The 23,182-nt window shown below is 43.9% G+C and overlaps 1 protein-coding gene across 1 annotated transcript in view; it reads left to right on the top strand.

Moving 5' to 3' along the window:
* The first annotated feature begins 11,290 nt into the window (after positions 1-11,290).
* Positions 11,291-23,182, top strand: part of mars2 (methionyl-tRNA synthetase 2, mitochondrial) — a 29,396-nt gene continuing 17,504 nt past the window's right edge. The window contains exon 1 of the mRNA XM_060915217.1: positions 11,291-11,647. Within this exon, the coding sequence (XP_060771200.1) occupies positions 11,350-11,647 (298 nt within the window). The 5' untranslated portion in view covers positions 11,291-11,349. The remainder of the gene's footprint in view (positions 11,648-23,182) is intronic.

Raw genomic sequence — 23,182 nt, 5'->3', positions numbered from 1 at the left:
TTAGGAAACTACTTCCGGTTCAAGGCTGTCCAATACCGGAAGTCATAATTATCTAGCTATGTATTATATAGTTATAGATACAGGCTGTTGTTCTAATACGTTCACGTGCACCAATTTAAAGTTAATGGAACAGGAAACACGTCATCAGTGATCACAAGTGGTACAAGAACAGCAATACATTCTCTCTCTCTGCCTCTCTCTCACTGCCTCTCTCTCTCTGTTTCTGTCTCTCTCTCTGCCTCTTTCTCACTGTTTCTGCCCCTCTCTCTCTGTTTCTGCCTCTCTCACACTGTTTCTCTCTCTCTCTGCCTCTCTCACACTGTTTCTGTCTCTCTCTCTGCCTCTCTATCACTGTTTCTGCCTCTCTCGGTTTCTGACTGTCTGCCTCTTTCTCTCTGTTTCTGCCTCTCTCTCTGTTTCTGCCTCTCTGCCTCTCTCTCTGTTTCTGACTCTCTGCCTCTCTCACACTGTTTCTTTCTGTCTCTCTCTCTGCCTCTCTCTCTGTTTCTCTCTCTGTTTCTGACTCTGTTTCTGCCTCTCTCTCTGCCTCTCTCACACTGTTTCTGTCTCTCTCTCTGCCTCTCTATCACTGTTTCTGCCTCTCTCACTCGGTTTCTGACTGTCTGCCTCTCTCTCTGTTTCTGCCTCTCTCACACTGTTTGTCTTTCTGTCTCTTTCTCTCTGCCTCTCTCACACTCTCTCTGCCTCTCTCAGACTGTTTCTGTCTCTCTCTCTGACTTGGTTTCTGACTCTGTTTCTGACTCTCTGCCTCTCTCGCACTGTTTGTCTCTCTCTCTGCCTCTCTCTCTCTGCCTCTCTCGCACTGTTTCTGTCTCTCTCACTGTTTCTGACTCTCGCTCTGACTCAGTTTCTGACTCTCTGCCCCGCTCTCTCTCTCTCTCTCTCTCTCTCTCTCTCTCTGTGTTTCTAACTCTGTTTTTAACTCTCTGTCTGATATCTTTTTGGGCTTTTTTCACCTTTACTGGATAGGACAGCGCAAAGACAGGACAGGAAATGAGCAGGAGAGAGAGACGGGGAGGGATCTGGAAACGACCCCGGGCCGGAACCGAACCCGGGTCCCCGGATCCACGGCACGACGCCCCAGCCACGACGCCCCCAGCCACACCCGTTTCTAACAGGTGTATATAAATCAAGCACATAGTCATACAATCTGCATGGACACATGGGTAGAAGAATGGGTCATACTGAAAAGCTCAGTAATGTTAAACTTGACAAGGTCATAGAAGGCCACATCAGTTTGAGAGATTTTTTTTTTTTGGAGGGGCGGCATGAAGGTGTAGTGGTTAGCACTGTCGCCTCACAGCAAGAAGGTTCTGGGTTCAAGCCCAGCAGCTGACAAAGGCCTTTCTGTGCGGAGTTTGCATGTTCTCCCCGTGTCTGCGTGGTTTTCCTCCGGGTGCTCTGGTTTCCCCCACAGTCCAAAGACATGCAGGTTAGGTTAACCTTGGGCAGAAGTCCCCTTGAGCAAGGCACCTAACCCCTAACTGCTCCCTGGGTGCTGTAGCATAGCTGCCCACTGCTTCAGATGGGTTAAATACAGGAGGATGAATTTCACTATGTTTGAGTGGACATGTGACAAAGACGACTTCTTCGACTACTCTAGTCAATGGTAAGTGATGATATTGTGAAATGTTTAGGTGTAACGGCAGCTCAGGCAGGAAGCAGTAGACTGTGTAAACTTCCAATACTGAAGCATGGATAATCAAAATAACTTTTGGTCTTTAGGGTTAGTATATGTTATGGGTGTGATGCTTAGGTGCTACAATTTTAGGACTACGATTCAGTAAATGATGACAAAATGCATCTGCAACAACAACAAAAACCTAATGTGGTAGAAACCAGACTGAATGTACAGTATATACGGCAGATATGAAGTTTATCTTCTCATATCAAAAAATGTCACTCGTTCGCGTCGTTCACTCATGATATATCCATTCACCATTCGAAGATAAACTTCATATCTTCATGCAAGTGTGTAATATCCTCTATGAATTAGCATCTGCACAACCTCCACCCCTTCAATAAAGGAATAATACGAAAACAAGGTGCTCTTTTATGATGTGGACTGGTGCATGTGCTTTTATTTATCTTTTTTACATTGATAACTTTAGGCTATTGTTCGTAGTTTTATTACACTAACTATAGTGAAAGTGATTCATTTAAGCCTTTTAGAAATCATTTACATTTCATCGTACCTACCAAGGCCCAGGTTCACGGATAAACCCGCTGTCTGTGTGCAGTGTATTATGGGAACATGGATGAGCAACGGTACTGTGCAGATCAGTTTTGAAAAGGTGGTTGAACATTTGCAGTTTCTCTTAAACTAGCATCTCAATGTTTTGTGATGAATGCCTTTCGAGACGAGATCCACAAATTCTGGCAGTTCTGGAAAAAAAATAGTTTTTTTTTTGAAGTGACATGAGCACTCAAGACGTCTCCTACTGGTTAGCGAGGCTGTGAAAGAGAAAAGATGAGTGTGTTCCCAAACATCCAGTGGCCGTTGATGCTGCTGGGGAAGAATTAGTCCATGAGAGTGTATTAACAAGAGAAATAACATCAGTCCATATTGCACGATTTGACTTTTCTAATTCTTCGCTGAATTTATAATGTGAACCAGACAATGACCCAAAACACACCGTCATCACAAGAGAGGACTTCATCGGGGGGGAAAGTGGAAGGGTTTAGACTGGCCAAGGCAATCAACAGACCTAAACCCAACTGAGCAGCGTTTCACGTGCTGAAGAGGAGACTAAAGCAAGAGCCATTCCACCCCCCAAAAAACCAAACAACTGAAAGAAAATTGTGGTAAAAGCCTGGAAAAGCCCCACAAAACATGGATGCAACAGCTTGATGCACTTGCAAGCAAGAGACAGGCAGCTAAATATATATATATATATACACACACACACACACACACATCATTGGCGGCTGGTAGTCTTTCAAACAGGGGAGGCTGGTCGGTTACAATATTTCCAGATTTTAAAAGAAAAAATGCATCAATTTTGCCCATACTCTTGCCTCTGATCAGGCTGATTGTTGGCAGCGTCACAAACTGTGAAATAACAGGTTCTTTTGGCCCATTAGCCTACTGTCCAGTATATATGATGGTGGTGTTGGGGGGTATATTTTAACATTTTATATTTTAAAATTGTGGCATGTTGTTTAAAAATTGATCATTATTGAAAGCAGCTCTTTGTCAGGAACCTCAGCAGTAACAGCAGAGTGTTCTGGAATAGGCACAAGCACTGACCTTGGGGAGCCAAACATAGAGCTGGGTGCCACACATTTCATTCAATGACACTTTCCCTATATTTTACTTATTTTGACTGAGAAATGTTTTATTGACAATTTTGATAACCCTTCACTTTTAATCCAGGTCTGTAGTGTGAAATGTTCTCGGCTGTGTTTTTGTTTAAAAATTTTTCCAAATTGTAGCTGTGTTTAATTCATATCCAGAAAAATATATATTCCAATATAATATACTCAGCATAAACATTTTAAATAGATTCTATATTTTTGGTCCATCCATGACATATTACTAAAGTAGCCTATTTACTGTTGTTGGTGTGGGTCACTTGCTGTTAGCCAATTCACTTTCTCGTACCAGGAGAGCTGAAAAGAACGAGTATTATTCCCTACCTTTTTCACCAAGTCAATTTGAGGCGTTGGTCTACCCTGCTCTTTAATTTTAATTTTTTCCTCGAAAGGAAGACTGGCAAATGGCTTCGCCAAAATTAAATCAACAATGCTTGGCATCCGTGGGGGCGGCATGGTGGTGTAGTGGTTAGCGCTGTCGCCTCACAGCAAGAAGGTCCTGGGTTCGAGCCCCGGGGCCGGCGAGGGCCTTTCTGTGCGGAGTTTGCATGTTCTCCCCGTGTCCGCGTGGGTTTCCTCTGGGTGCTCCGGTTTCCCCCACAGTCCAAAGACATGCGGGTTACAGTAGGTTAACTGGTGACTCTAAATTGACCGTAGGTGTGAATGTGAGTGTGAATGGTTGTCTGTGTCTATGTCTCAGCCCTGTGATGACCTGGCGACTTGTCCAAGGTGTACCCCGCCTTTCGCCCGTAGTCAGCTGGGATAGGCTCCAGCTTGCCTGCGACCCTGTAGAAGGATAAAGCAGCTGGAGATAATGATGAGATGAGATGCTTGGCATCCGTGCGCAGCTTTCTTGCTAGCTGACTAGCCCCCTCAAGTTCAAGTTCAGTCACTCAAACGAAATTTCTGGAACTAAGATAGCAAACTTGACAACACTATATTTACACTTTATTTACAATGAAAATATATACAAACTAAAAAAGCTGGTAGAAACCGTATGTAATGAATGAAATCGAAATGTAAGCTGATCTCTTACAATACACCACAGCACTTGCGAATCCACATGGGACTGAACTGAAGTTCACCGCTGCCTGTCTATATTTGAAACGAGCTGTCAATCAAAGAAAATATCCGGCCGCTTTCACCAATCACCAGTCTCCTCGCGGAAACTGCCATGTCCCTCCCATGTGAGGCTGGGAGTCCGTGGGTGGGCATTTTCGCAGTATTTGTCCAATAACCGTCTTGCATTTTGATATTGAAAGCGCATAGCTCCCAAATGCCATTGAAGTCCACTGAGGCTGGGCTGCATCACGCTGTCACGAGGGGGAAAAACTCACGCACACATTAGGTGAACTGGGGAAAGTTATAACGGAATGATTTCGCACTGTAGTGGGTTGAGCACATATATTTCTGTGATTCTGGATCTGAAATAGCAATGTTATAAGGTCGGCTATAACATAAGCCTAGCGCAATTCATCCTACACGATGTTAGTCATTTTTAGAGGAGGCTGAGCCTCCCTCGTTGTCTTAGAGCAATCGCCCGTGATATACACTTGTGTTCAAAATAATATCAGTCCAACACAACTAACCAGATCAATCACTGTTTTTGGTAGAAATTATGTTACTACATGGCAAATAATTTACCAGTAGGTGTAGTAGAGTCATAGAAAACCAACAGACCCAACATTCATGATATGCATGCTCCTGAGTCTGTGTAATCGAATAATTAAGTGAAAGGGACGTGTTCAAAAGAATAGCAGTGTGGAGTTTAATTAGTGAGGTCATTCATTCTGTGAAAAAACAGATGTCAGTCAGGTGGCACTAATTTAAGGATGAAGCCAGCACATGTTGTACATCCATTTCTCTCTGAAAACCTGAGAAACATGGGTCATTCCAGACATTGTTCAGAAGAACAGCGTGCTTTGATTAAAACGTTGATTGGAGAGGTAAAACGTATGCTGTAAAGAAGTGCAGAAAATGATGGGCTGCTCGGCTAAAATGATCTCCAGTGCTTTAAAATGGACAGCAAAGCCAGAGAGACGTGGAAGAAAACAGAAGACTACCATTCGAATGGATCGAAGAATAGCCAGAATGGCAAAGACTCAGCCAATGATCAGCTCCAGGGTGATCAAAGACGGTCTGAAGTTACCTGTGAGTACTGTGACAATTAGAAGATGCCTGTGTGAAGCTAATCTATCGGCAAGAAGCTCCCGCAAAGTTCCACTGTTAAAAAAAAGACGTGCTGAAGAGGATACAATTTGCCAAAGAACACATCGACTGGCCTAAAGAGAAATGGAAAAACATTTTGTGGACTGATGAAAGTAAAATTGTTCTTTTTGGGTCCAAGAGCCGCAGACAGTTTTTCAGACGACCCCCAAACACTGAATTCAAGCCACAGTACACTCTGAAGACAGTGAAGCATGGTGGTGCAAGCATCATGATATGGGGATGTTTCTCTTACTGTGGTGTTGGGCCCATTTATCGCATACCAGGGATCATGGATCGGTTTGCATATATCAAAATACTTGAAGAGGTCATGTTGCCTTATGCTGAAGAGGAAATGCCCTTGAAATGGGTGTTTCAACAAGACAACGACCCCAAACACACCAGTAAGCGAGCAGCATCAGGGTTCAAGACCAACAAAATGAAAGTTATGGAGTGGCCAGCCCAATCCCCGGACCTTAATCCGATAGAAAACTTGTGGGGTGACATCAAAAATGTTGTTTCTGAGGCAAAACCAAGAAATGCAGAGGAATTGTGGAATGTTGTCAATTCATCCTGGGCTGGAATACCTGTTCACAGGTGCCAGAAGTTCTCAGAAACCGTGGTTATACAACTAAATATTAGTTTAGTGATTCGCAGGAATACTAAATCCTTAAGATTTTTTCAGTTTATACAGTAAATATTTGGAGTTTGTAATGAAAAATGCAGACACTGCTATTCTTTTGAACAGCCCAATGTTCATTTTTCTTCATTTTCTGTAAAGTAATTAAAATATTCATACATTTTTCTTCATGTTTTGATGTAGAATATAATGTGCAGTGTTCCCAATGCATGGAAATAAAAACTATTATAAGGATTTTGAGCTTTACTCACGTTTTTAAACACACTGCTATTATTTTGAACACAACTGTACATGTTATTTACCAGCTGGGAGGTCCGTATGGTGAAATACCGTGACCGAGGTCTTGAAAGTACTGAGCAAGGCCCTTTGGGCCGAGGTCAGTATTCAAGGCCGAGGTCACGGTATTTCACCATACAGACCGACCTTATGCTGGTAAATAATATATTTATTTTTTTCTTTACCAAATTCTAACAGAAAACGAGAGCGCCCGAAAGGGAAAACCGAGCCGAGCCGCCGTTTTGAATCCTCATTCACGGCTGTAATGCAAATGGCTTCTTCCTCGGTATACAAGTGCACTTCCATGGCAGGAAAAAAAAACAACATTTTGCCGCCTATGTAGTCCCCGATTTATACAAATTGGGTCATTCAGGATTCAGCCATGTTTTTGCTCGGCGTTAGCAAATTAGAGGCTTTTAGCTTTCTCCTCAAATGTTTTCTTTTATTTCTTCTTCCTCAGGGTAGTAAAACTCGCTTTCGCTGTGAACGCTGTCGTTATCGCTATCCATGCTGTAAAATTAATGCTGTTCTCCTGAGAAATGCTGGCAAAAATTTATAAGATTTTTGATAATCAGATTTTGATAAAGATAAATGTTGACAAAAAAATTCTACCAAGTTTTTTTGTTGTGAACGAGCGAGTCGCCAGAGGTCCGTAACCGGGGTCCGTATCGTAGGGTACGGACCCGCTTGCCAGCCAATCAGAGCGCAGGATTTGATGGAAACCGCACAGCGAAAAAAATGTTGTTTATTTTCATTTAAGACCATCTGTTCCGATATTTTTGCTCACCTAAAGATTAGATGGGGTAGCATGGTGGTGTAGCGGTTAGCACCGTCATCTCACAGCAAGAAGGTTCTGGGTTCGAACCTCATGGCCGACAGGGGCCTTTCTTTGTGGAGTTTGCATGTTCCTCCTGTGTCTGTGTGGGTTTCCTCCACAGCCCAAAGACATGCGGTGAAGTTAACATGGGGCAGCCATGGCCTGAAGGTTGGGCTAAAGTGCCTTTGAGCAAGGCACCTAACTCCAACTGCTCCCCGGGCACTCTAGCATAGCTGCCCACTGCTCTGGGTATGTGTATGCGCTCATTGTGCATGTTCACTGCTTCAGATGGGTTAAACGCAGAGGAGACATTTCAGTCTGTGCTTGAGTGCGTGTGAGATAAATAAAGGCTTCTTGCTAAATTGTATATTGATGAGCTCTGTCAAGTTTAAATGCCCTCGAGACACCAGTGATGGACTGTTAAAATGCCATCATTGGTGCCCTTACAGCCCTTGCTGGCAAAAGGGAAAAGAAAAAGAAAGATTGGGTGGTCTGCTAGCAAAGGTCGAAGTTTTTTTTTTAAAAACACGAATAGATATATTCATCCATCCATCATCTGTAGCCGCTTATCCTGCTTGACAGGGTCGCAGGCAAGCTGGAGCCTATCCCAGCTGACTACGGGCGAAAGGTAGGGTACACCCTGGACAAGTCGCCAGGTCATCACAGGGCTGACACATAGACACAGACTAGGGATCGACCGATATGTTTTTTTCAGGGCCGATACCGATTATTATGGAATTGGGATGCCGATAACCGATATGTGCAACCGATAAATGTAAACATTATAATTCACATGAAATTAAACATAGCACACACTGACACAGACCTTCATATCCATGAAATGCATGTTTAATTGTAAAATTGAACATGAAATTTTGTGCAGGGAGATGCCAGCAGCATTTGTACAATAAAGTCAAACATTAGTTAGAATAAAATGAGAAATAAAATAATAAAATATTCACCAATAAAAAAAAATAAAATCACTCCCTACTATATTACAGCTCACCATTTTCAGTGGAAAATAAATGAAAATACACTCTGGATTCTTTTACACTAAGAACTAAGTAAGACTTACCAACTTCAAGTAGTTTTTAAATAACAAACCAAGTGTAGGGAGCTGCCTGCAGCATTTTTAAAAAGTAAAATCAAACATACAGTAAAGTAGGCTATCACTCCCTATCAGGAGCGGCTGCTTTCCGAATCAGAAGTGATAGCGAGGAGAATCACTTGCGCAAGAATTATAAATACTAGTCACACCTGGCTTGTTTAAATGTTCAAACAGCGCTTTATAAAGTTGCCTAACATATACAAGTGCAATGCGCTTTCTGAGCATGAGTCACGTCATGAAGTTTACTCATCACCATAACAAATAGCCAGTAGGCTTGCGCTAGCCTACAGAACACAAACGCTACGTTTTATTTCGTCTTCCCTTGACCACCTCTCTGTATGGCTGTCATTCTACTGTTCGAGTAGAACTACTGACACATTCACGACGTTTCCAGACGGGGATTTAAAAATGACTGCAGCCTACGTTATGCTGTTTCAGTGAGACTAGTTGGTTGTAGGCTAATTCAAGTGCTTCCTTCCGTAAGCTAAGTTTGCCTGGCTACACAGATGCAAATGGACAATTTTAATGAGTAGTAGATGAAGAATGTAAACATATAATGATGTTGTGCTTTTGCAACTTGTGTGTTTGTTACTTATTGCGGCAAAAGCAGCGTGTCCTTACCTTGATACGGGCGCCTTGAAACAGTTCAGAGTGTTTGTGTGTATATGTAAATAAAGACAATTGCAACGGGAGCATGTGTATCGTGCCTGTGTATTATAACTCTGCCCGTAGCCCCGGGCGGACCGTGCCACTGGCTCCACAAGGGGGGGGTGTTTTCCCAAACGTCAACATTAACTTAAACAATCCCATAACACAGAGTGTTCAGCTGCGCGTGTCGATTGGCTATATCTCTTGTGCCAAACAAATCAGATGTTGTGGTGGGCGGGACCGTGTTCTTGAACTCAGAGAGGCGAGTGCAGGAAAGGACGTGCAGTGACAGTTGCGTTAGGAACGAAATGGCTGCAAAAAGGCATGTTATCGGCATATCGGTGGAAATTATGGCCGATACCGATAACCCTAAAAATGCAGAATATCGGCCCGATATATCAGCCAGGGCGATTATCGGTCGACCCCTAACACAGACAACCATTCACATTCACACCTACGGTCAATTTAGACTCACCAGTTAACCTAACCTGCATGTCTTTGGACTGTGGGGGAAACCGGAGCACCCGGAGTAAACCCACACGGACACAGGGAGAACATGCAAACTCCGCACAGAAAGGCCCTTGTCAGCTGCTGGGCTTGAACCCAGGACCTTCTTGCTGTGAGGCGACAGTGCTAACCACTACACCACCGTGCTGCCCACGGCTAGATATAAATATCAGTAAAAAGTCAAGCAGTAATTCTGATCTATAATCTCATATTCATCTTCAGTGCACAGCAAAAAACAAGAGAGACCTTTGAAGAAGATTGTATGATTTTATTTATGACTATTTCTTTTTATACAGATGCTAACTATCAGGTGTGAAGAACACCTGCTTCCTTGTACATCTTAACTCAACCTGGTGCTCATGCAGCATCACAGAGCAGCCTAACACACTGTATCTATCCACAGCTGATGGATTTTTTTTCCTTTTTATTGTCAGAGCATTTGATTTATTCATTGCTGTCTGGACGTGAAAACAATTTCAAGAAGAAACCTTTGTCACATGCACACTTCAAGCACAGTGAAGTTCATCCCCTGCATTTAACCCATCTGAAGCAGTGAACATGTACGCACACACACCCAGAGCAGTTGGCAGCCATACTACAGCTCCCAGGGAGCAGTCAGGGGTTCAGTACTTTTGCTCAGGACACGGGGAGAACATGCAAACTCCGTACAGAAAGGCCCTCGCAGGCCACGGGGCTCGAACCCGGACCCTCTTGCTGTGAGGCGACAGCGCTAACCACTACACCACCGTGCCGCCCGCAATAAGAAATATTATAAAAGAAAAATATATATGTCTCTCATGTGGATTTAAAAATTATTTAAATGTTTAAAAAAAAATCATGGGGCGGCACGGTGGTGCAGTGGTTAGCACTGTCGCCTCATAGCAAGAAGGTCCGGGTTCGAGCCCTGTGCCCGGCGAGGGCCTTTCTGTGCGGAGTTTGCATGTTCTCCCCGTGTCTGCGTGGGTTTCCTCCGGGTGCTCCGGTTTCCCCCACAGTCCAAAGACATGCAGGTTAGGTTAACTGGTGACTCTAAATTGACCGTAGGTGTGAATGTGAGTGTGAATGGTTGTCTATGTGTCAGCCCTGTGATGACCTGGCGACTTGTCCAGGGTGTACCCCGTCTTTCACCCGTAGTCAGCTGGGATAGGCTCCAGCTCGCCTGCGACCCTGTAGAAGGATAAAGCGGCTAGAGATAATGAGATGAGATGAGATGAAAAAAAAATCATGGGGCGGCACGTTGGTGTAGTGGTTAGCACTGTCGCCTCATAGCAAGAAGGTCCGGGTTCGAGCCCCGTGGCCGGCGAGGGCCTTTCTGTGCGGAGTTTGCATGTTCTCCCCGTGTCCGCGTGGGTTTCCTCCGGGTGCTCCGGTTTCCCCCACAGTCCAAAGACATGCAGGTTAGGTTAACTGGTGACTCTAAATTGAGCGTAGGTGTGAATGTGAGTGTGAATGGTTGTCTGTGTCTATGTGTCAGCCCTGTGATGACCTGGCGACTTGTCCAGGGTGTACCCCGCCTTTCGCCCGTAGTCAGCTGGGATAGGCTCCAGCTTGCCTGCGACCCTGTAGAACAGGATAAAGCGGCTACAGATAATGAGATGAGATTTACAAAAAAAAAAAGCCTCACCCAGGCTTTTATTATCAGACTCTTATTATTGAACCTCTTTTCCTTCCTTCCTTCGTTTACTGACCAATCAGCAGCTTGTGAGTGTAAAACTGTCCAATCACAACGTAGGAGGCGGGGCGTATTTAGTTTCAGAGAGAAGCGTCCGCCACCCGGAAGTACACAGTAAGTTCATTGATTTCACTTTCACAATGAGTTCTCAGTGTTTAATCCTCCAAAACATGGGCAGACTTTTGTTCCAGGTGGTAAAACATGGCTCACGCGGACTGCAGAGGTGTTTTAATCCGCCACTTTTGGTTAAACGATTCCACACGGACCCGGTTTTGAGATGCACGCGCGCAGAAGAGTGGCGGAGGTCATATTACATCACCACCCCGATCTTCTACGTGAACGCGTCTCCTCACATCGGCCATGTTTACTCCGCTGTGACCGCAGACTGTTTACACAGATACAAGCTCCTGCAGGGCGTGAACTCCAGGTTTGCTACAGGTATGTCTTTAATTCAGGTCTCACATAAGGATTACTGATCACCATCCATCCATCCATCAGGGTCAGGGAGAACATCCTGGCCAGGTCACCCATCATTCACACATACAGTGGTGCTTGAAAGTTTGTGAGCCCTTTAGAATTTTCTATATTTCTGCATAAATATGACCAAAAACATCAGATTTTCACACAAGTCCTAAAAGTAGATAAAGAGAACCCAGTTAAACACATCTCATTATCTCTAGCCGCTTTATCCTGTTCTACAGGGTCGCAGGCAAGCTGGAGCCTATCCCAGCTGACTACGGGCGAAAGGCGGGGTACACCCTGGACAAGTCGCCAGGTCATCACAGGGCTGACACAGACAACCATTCACACCTACAGTCAATTTAGAGCCACCAGTTAACCTAACCTGCATGTCTTTGGACTGTGGGGGAAACCGGAGCACCCGGAGGAAACCCACGCGGACACGGGGAGAACATGCAAACTCCGCACAGAAAGGCCCTCGCCGGCCCCGGGGCTCGAACCCAGGACCTTCTTGCTGTGAGGCGACAGCGCTAACCACTACACCACCGTGCCACCCCAGTTAAACACATAAGACAAAAATATTATACTTGGTCACTAGGGCTGTAACGATACACCCAACTCACGATTCGATTCGTATCGCGATTTTTGACCCACGATTCGATACGCGGGCGGCACGGTGGTGTAGTGGTTAGCGCTGTCGCCTCACAGCAAGAAGGTCCTGGGTTCGAGCCCCGGGGCCGGCGAGGGCCTTTCTGTGTGGAGTTTGCATGTTCTCCCCGTGTCCGCGTGGGTTTCCTCCGGGTGCTCCGGTTTCCCCCACAGTCCAAAGACATGCAGGTTAGGTTAACTGGTGACTCTAAATTGAGCGTAGGTGTGAATGTGAGTGTGAATGGTTGTCTGTGTCTATGTGTCAGCCCTGTGATGACCTGGCGACTTGTCCAGGGTGTACCCCGCCTTTCGCCCGTAGTCAGCTGGGATAGGCTCCAGCTTGCCTGCGACCCTGTAGAAGGATAAAGCGGCTACAGATAATGAGATGAGATTCGATACACCCACGATGTTTTTAGAATGTTTTTTTAAAGTAGTAAATTTGACTTAACATTTACTTACTTACATTAACTATTTAATAACAAATAATTCAGACCACTGCAGAGAATGAGTAATATGTATGCAAAAATGAACAAATGTATACCCAAAGATAGTATTATTTTGAGAAATAAAACAGTTGAGCCGGAAGCTCTGGTTTTTTCGGTTCTGAAAAAGTCATTTTTCCAAATCGTGTAAATCCGTTAAGATTTTTTTTGGGGGGGTGGCTCTCTCACTGACTACGTTTACATGCACATCCAAATCGAGCTGCTGTCGGTAATCGAGCTGAAGGTCCCAGCAGGGTGCCAGAGAAATCCAATCCTACATGCACACAACTGAAATCGGGCTATTGTGTGAGGTGCATTGTGCACCCGAGCCACAGGTGGCGCTACACGCCCCATCGTGTTGGTACACTTCCGGTTGTCGTCGTGAAGAAGAGCTATTCAAGAATATTAACAAAGTTATCAGTTCCGTGTTCTCCATTGCGCGTTTTTCTCCCGTCCATGAATTTTAATATATTCAACTCCTGAAGCTGAATGAGCATGAACTCTGTCTCCTCACTGCTCCAGAAGTGCACGTTTCTGCTTGCCTGTGGCAGTGGGGGCGTGGTCAAGCACCGGTCTGTGACAGGAGGGCGGAGCCAGGGAAGGTGAGTGGCAGAACGACGGTACACCTGACGGTAATTAACCTGTGTTTGTGTGTCTTCCCAGTAACCGCACCCTATTTAAGGAGGCAGAGGGGAGAGCTCATCCCGGGACTAGAACACAGCGCGCGCGCTTCTCTCAAGAATAAAAGTAGGCTGTTAAACTGAAAAGCCTGACAATAAAAAGCCTATTAGTACCAGAAGCTTTGTCCTGCCGTCCTCTGTGCTCCACCCACACTTCAGAGAGCTCTACCTCGCCGTTTTCTCTTCTTCGTTTGTTCCTCCTGACCTGCTGCTCGCTACTACTGTTGTCATGCCGACCGAGGCTGTTGTGTTTCCCGCTTGTGGTCTCGTCACTCGTCACTTCCGGAAGTAGCTCGACAACTAGCTCGATAGGGTATACATGCACAAAGTAGCTCGGCAGAAATCGCATAAACTAGGTCGTGTAGCTCGATTACGAGAAATCAAGTTCGGTTCAATTTCAGCCGAATTAAGGTGTATACATGGCATTTTGAACTTCGATTTCAGTCGAGCAACGGCAGAAATTCGATTCTCTCTATGTGCATGTAAACGTAGTGAGTGTCTCACTCTCATAGGGCCAATGATTTTCTGTGATCGCGGAAAACAGATGGAAATTACGGAATTTTTATGGTGAAACATTGCTCGCGTGTCAAAATATAACCGCCGCAGAAGGCTTCCGCCCAAGCAGACATGCCTTCAGTGTTGCCAGATATTGCTAACGTTTTCCACCCCAAAATATGTTCAAAACCAGCCAAAAAGCACCTAAACCTGCCCAATCTGGCAACACTGCATGCCTTTCCGGTCAAGTGATTGTGATTGGCTTGTGGCACACCTAGCCAGCAAATGAGCTGCTTGTTTACAGATTCGCTCCCCGCGTCGCAACCTGAATGGCGACCGCTTAAAAGAAATGAAGGCTCTGCCAGTGGCGAGTGTGGACGTTGCGTGACTCGCAGAAGATTGTCGCAGGTTGGCGAAAAAACGACTTACTAATAGATATAAAAAAATAAAAGTAATTTAAGTAAGTTTAAAATGTAATTTAAATAAAAAGTAAAGTATTCATAAATTGAAGTTTGGAAGCACCTCTGTTTTTGGGATGAGGAGAAGTTTGAAAGGGTGTACCGCGATTCTGCCTTCTTGTATCGGGATACGGATCGTGGCTCTGCGTATCGCGATTTCGATACGCATATCGTTACAGCCCTATTGGTCACCCCCCCCACACCCAGTTTATCCCTCTGAGTTACATGTCGGTCCTGGGATCGAGATCCTGACCCTCTTCTGCTCTTCGGACCTGCCTGATCCGTCCTGGTGCCCTGTGTCTGGTTGGAGTCTCATCACATCGCTCCTGTAGAGGACGGCCCCATTTGGACAGTTGGGGGTCGTGCCTGGAGGACGCTCTGGACTCTTGCAGTGGTGCTTTTGTGGCTGGGGACTGCAGTTGACTTGCTGACTGTGGGACTGCGGTTGCCGTGGACGGTTTTGCGCTCGGGTTTTCGTCAGCGGGGGGTTTATAGCATCAACGAAGCTGACTTTATGTTAGGACTGTTAATGTTATAGTCATGTTGTCTGTTGTTGCCCAAATGAGGATGGGTTCCCTTTTGAGTCTGGTTCCTCTCGAGGTTTCTTCATGTCGTCTGAGGGAGTCAGGGTTTCCCATACATAGACCATTGTGTGGTGCAGTGCCACACAATGGATTCCTATCGCCACACAATCAGACTTGCGATTTTGAAAAAAAAAAAATTCCGTTGCGTATCATTCCGTTCATTCATAGTGCTCGTTCTTCTCGTTCACGCACACCCAGAGAGAGAGAGGCGTGTACACAGGCCTGCCGTTGCGCATATACCCGGACTGCAAGTAGGCCTGTTAGGCTAATTAAAAATAACGCAGCCTTTCTGATTCGCCTTCCGACCCCTTATTTTAAAAGGTAGCCTACGTTGTGCTCGTGATCAGCTTTATCATAGCCTTCTTGGCTTACAGGAAACGGACATCCTTGAGTCAGGCTATAAACCAATTCTGATGCATACAGTATCAGCTTGACGCGAGGAACCGGCCTTATTGCATTATCCCGCTTCAGCAATCACTTCCCTTATGATAGGGCACTTGAGTTTTTTTTCAGGAAGCCATGCAGAATTAAATGTTCTGATAGGGCATGCAGGCTTTGCACCAATTAGGGTAATGCTTTTTCATTATTGTTAGTTGCCTTGGTGTTACCTTAAGTGGTTTCTTACATTTAATTATGATATGCAGGGTTTTTTCTAGAAAAATTTAGTATGAGGGCGCTCACCATGGCGAGGGAGCGAAGCGGGGGGGGGAGATGGTGCCGGTTGTCCCCCCCCCCCGCCGTGCAAAGCCTTTGAAAAATGCTCAAATGGGACATTCTGAGGCTGTCTGAGAGGGAAATTGTAACAAATTGTCTGTCAACATTGAAAAAGAAAGAAGTAATCTTCTTCTGCCCCGGACAGTCTTTGGCTTTCTTCCGCTTCGTGCCGCGGGATGACATCTTTAAATGCCCAAGTGTCAACAAAAACAACTCGCGAACTACTTCTGTCAAAAGCTCCCGCGCCGGTGGGTGAAAGGTCATTCAGTCTCGAGAAATCTCGCTCTACAAGTCAGCCGACCTTGTATGTAACCCATGTCAAATCTCGCGAGAGCAGCCGCGACAAGTAAACAACATGGCGCCTCAGTCTGGAAAACGCCAATTCGGATTGTTTTTGCACCGTCTGGCGGTGTATCTACTATGACTGGAATATTTTTGGAGCAATTATAACGTATTTGATGATCAGACACATTGTCACGTAGTGTTGCTGGGATGTTTTCACGGAGTCGGTAAGGGGGCGCATGCCGAGAGTAAGAGGGCGCAGCGCCCCTGTTCCCCCGTTTAGACGAAAGCCTGATATTTTATTATTTTGTTACATTATACTATTTATTTTATTTTATTATTTTGTTACATTATACTATTTATTTCATTTTAGTATTGGTTGAGGCACGGCCGGATTAACCATTCGGGCAATTGGGCACTTGTCCAGGGCCCAAGACGTCTAAGGGGCCCAGGACACCATCAACTAAAATGTTAAAATATAGCGTTATGAACGCAATTCTTATTTTCCTTAAGGTGTGTTCAGTGTTTGTGTAGTAATCCCTGCCTGCACGCTTCCCAGCGCTACTCGGACACTGCGAGAGGACACGAGTCACGTGACTTGACGTTCGGATGGACTGGAGAGAGCCTGATGGGTAAAAGCAGTGTAGGAAGATGGAGAAACACTTAAGCGGGAGTGCAAAAAGAAAATTTAAAAGAGAAAGGGAATTGAAATTAGTGGACAGTTTGAAACATATACCTAAAATAGCCACGAGACCAGTTTGCAGATCTGGAAGAATCAGCGCGATCTGTCAGTCACTATGTTTACATGCACATAGAGAGAATCGAATTTCTGCCGTTGCTCGACTGAAATCGAAGTTCAAAATGCCATGTATACACCTTAATTCGGCTGAAATTGAACCGAACTTGATTTCTCGTAATCGAGCTACACGACCTAGATTATGCGATTTCTGCCGAGCTACTTTGTGCATGTATACCCTATCGAGCTAGTTGTCGAGCTACTTCCGGAAGTGACGAGTGACGAGACCACAAGCGGGAAACACAACAGCCTCGGTCGGCATGACAACGAATCATGACAACGGCATGAATCTTTTCTTTTTGTGGCATTGTTTGCACTGTTAAAATTTAGCTCACTTATTGTATCACCAAATACATCTGTACAGCTGTGAATTGTGTACATAAACAAGTCATTGTATTTGTATGTATATATATATATATATATATATTTTATTATGTCCAACGTCTGAAGAATGTCAATAAAAACAAAACAATTGAACTTGTGTGTTTATTAAGACATAAGTTAAATTGTAAGCAAAAAAAATATATATTTTTTGTAAGCAAAAAATGGACTTTAGAAAAATATTATTGTGCAAAATAAGTTGTCTTACAAAACAGTGGTCTGCGCCGGACAGTTTGTAGCCATAGTCTGTTAGAGCAAGCCTAACAGCTTGAACACGGAACTGCTAGTGTTGCCAGATTGGGGGTTTTAAGTGCATTTTAGCGGATTTGAACATGTTTTGGGCTGGAAAATGTCAGCAGTATCTGGCAACACTATAAGCTCTTCTTCATGACGACAACCGGAAGTGTACCAACACGATGGGGCGTGTAGCGCCACGTGTGGCTCGGGTGCACAATGCACCTTGCACAATAGCCCGATTTCACTTGTGCATGTAGGATTGGATTTCTCTGGCACCCCTGCTGGGACCCTTTGCTCGATTACCAACAGCAGCTCGATTTGGACGTGCATGTAAACGTAGTCACTGTTACACAGGACTATCAGTATGACATTTCACGGAGGAGAAAAAGGAAGAGATTTGCTGACGAGAGTGACGGCAATGAGGAGGTCGTCTTTACTGATGGCAGTTTAAGATTCAAAGTTGAAACATATGTGATTTTTGACAAACTCACTTCTTGCCTATCAAAACGGATCGGTGCTTACACAGAAGTCTGTGAGTCCTTTGGCATTTTATTTCACAGGGACTGTGATGAGCGTGAACTGTGTGAACGAGCTGCGAGGCTGACATCCATGTATCCTACAGACCTAGATGCGTCCCTAGCAGACGAGCTCATGCAGTTCACGCACTTTCTGTCGAGTGACACTTGCACTTCGCCTGTTAAAATTTTGCAGATTCTTGAAACAAATGGCCTTAAGACAACATTCCCAAATGTATATGTTGGGCTTAGAATGTTTTTAACTCTACCCGTCTCAAACTGTGAGGGCGAGAGATCATTTTCTGTGTTAAAAAGAGTCAAAAATGCCCTAAGGACCACTATGACACAGAGACGACTTTCTGCTCTGTCATTACTTTCCATAGAAAATGAAGTTGTTGAGGGAATAGATTTTGAAGATATTGTGCACCAGTTTGCGTATTCAAAGTCAAGAAGGAAGGCCACAGAGTAGGCTAATCTGCTATTTCTTAAAATAATGAATGTGGCGGTTTGTTTAAGTTGATATGTGGGAAAATAATTAAAATAATTGATGTATGTATATGGCTTCATTTGGATAAAAAGTTATGTTTAACGTTTGTGCATCTGTCTTGTGTTTTGATTACATGCACTTTATGCTGAGACTATAAAGGTACACATATACATCTTTCCTGAGCCATGCAGAAGCCTGATATTATGCTCTTGATGATGCCGATTTTATGATAGTTTTTTTGGGACAGTGTTGAGAGGGTCCTTGAGCCTTGTTGCCCAGGGCCCAGGAAATTATTAATCCGGCTCTGGGTTGAGGTAAGTGTTGAGTTCAATATTTAAAATAAAAACCTCCAGCTTGTTTTTTGCAATTTACTCCTTGAATGTCAACTAAAGAATGATTGAAAGATTGCCACCAAAAAGGCAAAAAACTAAGGTCAAAACCAGAGATGCACCGATTGACCGGCTGCCGATCGGAATCGGCCGATTTTCACGTGATCAGCCATGACCGGCGACCGGCCGGGCAAAATTAAAATATGCCGATTTTCTGCCGATCAAAACTTGTGCATCACATAGAGATGAAAGTGGAAATACTCGTAATTCGCAACTAAAAAGACTGCAGCTACACTGGCAGCTTGAACATGCTTTCTAGTGCGATTGTGTTGCGCTTGCGCAGAACAGTGTCAGTCCTGCGCGCCTAACGAGCTCCGGCGCACGCGCCGTTAACAAAAAAAAAAAAAAAAAAAAAAAAATTCACTACATTTGGATATCCAAATATAGTGAATTTTTTTTTTTATGGTGCCAGATATTGGATGTGAAAAGAAGAAAACGTTTGTGGTTGTGTGAATCAAACATCTAGTTAGATTTGTACAAAGAGAGAAAGAAAAAAAAATGTCTTTGTTTGTTTTACAACCTTGGTTGCACTTGATTCCATTGGAAATTACTCTACAAATACACATTTGACAAAGATGATAGAATGGCTATGGTACAAGTATGACTGGAAATTATTTTTGTATTTTGATACTGAATGAAGAAATGGGTTGTTCCATAAGGCATAAGTTTTCAGATCTAAATAGCCTTATGAAAGTGTGTTCCATAGCAGTAGGCAAATAATATATGAGGGGGAAGTTGTTTTTGTGCCAGATATTGGATGGGAAAAGAAAAAATGTTTGTGTGAATTTCCTATTTCAGGAATTAATATGTTAATACCAAACATGAAGAAAGATTTTACAAAGAACAATGTCTTTTTGTTTGTTTTTGAGGTGTTGAAAATTTATTACTGAAAATCTGGCAGAATGTTCTATTAAAGAAAAGATAAAAAGAAAATAGTCTTTGTGCGTGCTGTGAAGTGGTTTGAAAAAATGAAATCGGAATCGGCAGGTCACACTCCATGGAAAATCGGAATCGGCCCAAAAAATTGCAATCGGTACATCTCCAGTAAAAACTAACCTTTAACTTCAATTTTGGTGAGTAATTTTCATAAATTTAAAAAAAAAGACAGGTTTTCCACCAACATCAAACCCAGCAAACTAATGGCCTGCCCTGTAATGTAAAGTTGGGTCGAGGCATGAAACCAGGCAGGGTTCTGGTAAAAATTGTTTTAGCTGTCTTCTCTTAAAGAACTTAAAAGAATTTAGATTGAACTGAATAATCTCAAATGCTTCTTGTAGCTTTAAAATAGTCCCAGCAGGTGACTCTGAAGAAAAATACTGTGTGTTTGAACACCGCCCGCTGTAAACACTTTGCATACACCCCAATGACCGACTCCACCGACCGCCACGACACCACCGTGCACGATTCCCTCATCGGCACAGTGGAGCACCACAAATTGCTACCTGGTCTGTGGGAAACACGGAGTTTTTCCGTGCCACCGTCGCCACAGGCGTGCTCATTGGGGATAGATTAGGGATAAAATTAGCTCATGTTTTAAGCCGTTCAAATTCTGTAAAGCTGCTTTGCAACAATGTTTATTGTTAAAAGCGCTATAGAAATAAACTTGACTTGACTCATTGAGAAAAATGATCCAGTACTACATATCTGTGAGAGGCAAAAGTATGTGAACCTTTGCTTTCAGTATCTGGTGTGACCCCCTTGTGCAGCAATAACTGCAACTAAACGTTTCCGGTAACCGTTGATCAGTCCTGCACACCGGCTTGGAGGAATTTTAGCCCGTTCCTCCGTACAGAACAGCTTCAACTCTGGGATGTTGGTGGGTTTCTTCACATGAACTGCTTGCTTCAGGTCCTTCCACAACATTTCCATTGGATTAAGGTCAGGACTTTGACTTGGCCATTCCAAAACATTCACTTTATTCTTCTTTAACCATTCTTTGGTAGAACGACTTGTGTGCTTAGGGTCGTTGTCTTGCTGCATGACCCGCCTTCTCTTGAGATTCAGTTCATGGACAGACGTCCTGACATTTTTCTTTAGAATTTGCTGGTATAATTCAGAATTCATTGTTCCATCAATGATGGCAAGCCGTCCTGGCCCAGATGCAGCAAAACAGGCCCAAACCATGATACTACCACCACCATGTTTCACAGATGGGATAAGGTTCTTATGCTGGAATGCAGTGTTTTCCTTTCTCCAAACATAACACTTTGATCAGTCCTGCACACCGGCTTGGAGGAATTTTAGCCCATTCCTCCGTACAGAACAGCTTCAACTCTGGGATGTTGGTGGGTTTCCGCACATGAACTGCTCGCTTCAGGTCCTTACACAACATTTCCATTGGATTAAAGTGCACATCTTGGGTATATTTAGGAGCAAGAGCAATGTAATTCTCTTATTTTATATTAAACTTTGGTCAAATATCTGTCACATTTTGCATTTTGCGCAATTTTTTTACCTTGCGCAATACCAGAAAAATTCAGTTGAAATCAAGCCATTTGAGCCGAATTGGTCCGCCTCTGAAAAAACTTGGCATTTGGATTTCCCGGCAAACATTGATTTTCATGATGTCACGTGCGGGACGCCTCCTTCTGAATCCCATGTCAGCGCTGGTTTGTTTATGAGAAAACGACCTGGTGGTTTTCTGCAAATTTCTTCAAATGTTATCACGTAATTATTAAAATGGTTAACAGATGTATCGTAGGAGGGTGTAGCAACACCAATCTTGATGGGATTAGTACTCATCGTTTCCCAAAAGACCTGACACAGAGAGAAATGGGAGCGCTTCGTGCGAGGCACCTGGAAAAAGCCGAGGACCAAGCAGAGCAAGAAATAAGAGAGACTATACTCTAAATTAGTTGTGTTCCTGTGTTTGTGTGGTACACGGATAATGTTGTTTATTGATGCACACAAAAGTAAACACCTCGAAAGCGCTGGGTGATAATACTCTTACTTCACATGTATCAAGGGATATGCGTGTCAGGGCTTGAGATCTTTGACAGGTCCCAACACATTCAATCTATCTACAACCCTGCTTAGCCGATTCCATGTGTGTAGCTTATGAAATCTTTCTCCTACAGTAGCCAGTGCTCTTCTAAATGAAGAAATATATCAATACATAAGTGATTAGAAAAACCATGATTTATGTAACAATAGATAGATGAGCATTGATACATGAATCCATGGGTTTCGAAGCTCAGGCGACAATTCCATATTTCAATGCAAAATCGCTAGCTGCTAAACTTGGTCTACACAGATTGTGCACTGAATCCATGCAGGGGGTCTCAGCCTGCTGGCGCTTCCGCACGTGACGTCACGAATCTGACTCCAGACTCCCTTGGGATTTTTCCAGACGCGTTTTATTTTATTTTTTTCTGCTGTAGACAGATGGCCTTGTGCAAAATTACCCTTCTGGAGGAGTGTGTAAAGGGACATACTTTCATATAAAAAAAGAAAAAGAAAAACCACTAAATTGGTCCAGGATATGCACTTTAAGGTCAGGACTTTGACTTGGCCATTCCAAAACATTAACCATTCTTTGGTAGAACGATTTGTGTGCTTAGGGTCGTTGTCTTGCTGCATAACCCACCTTTTCTTGAGATTCAGTTCATGGACAGATGTCCTGACATTTTCCTTTAGAATTCACTGGTATAATTCAGAATTCATTGTTCCGTCAATGATGGCAAGCCGTCCTGACCCAGATGCAGCAAGAGAGACTTAGGCTTTTTTTGTTGTCATTCAGATTTGCATCAAACAATACACATCAGAACGAGATTTCGTTATTTTGGCTCAGTGTAGTACAGAACGAAACAGCAGCAAGTATATTACCTTTTAAAAATAAATATGTATTTTTTATTTATATATATATATATATATATATATATATATATATATATATATATATATATATAAAATAAAACATCCTATACAAAATAAAAAGTGTATTGCCTAGGTGGTGGTGGGGGATTAATTCGGTTCAAGTCTTATTGCATCTGGGGAAAAAGCTGTTGTAGAATCTGGCTGTTCTACTCCGGAGGCTGCATAGCCTCTTTTCAGAAACCAGCAGCGAGAACAGTGCATAGTGGGGGTGGGAGGTGTTTCTGCTGATGTTGCGAGCCCTGGTCAGGCTCTGCAATATCCTGTCTCGGAGGAAGTGAAGTGCTGATTTTCTCCGCTGTCTTCACCACCCTCTGCAGGGACTTCCATTCAGAGGCCCTGCAGGCTCCTGACCAGACAGAGATGCAGCAAGTCAGTATGCTGTCGATAGTGCCTCTGTAGAAGGTGGTGAGAATTGGAGGGGGGAGATGTGCCTTCATTTGATGCAGAAAGTGCATGCGCTTCTGAGCCCTCTTTACAAGGGCCCCGATGT

This window comes from Neoarius graeffei, chromosome 2 (genome assembly GCF_027579695.1).
Source record: "Neoarius graeffei isolate fNeoGra1 chromosome 2, fNeoGra1.pri, whole genome shotgun sequence".
In the NCBI taxonomy this organism is placed as follows: Eukaryota; Metazoa; Chordata; class Actinopteri; order Siluriformes; family Ariidae; genus Neoarius; species Neoarius graeffei.
Note: the sequence above shows the minus strand (reverse complement) of the source record. Positions and strands in the feature narration are given on the sequence as shown.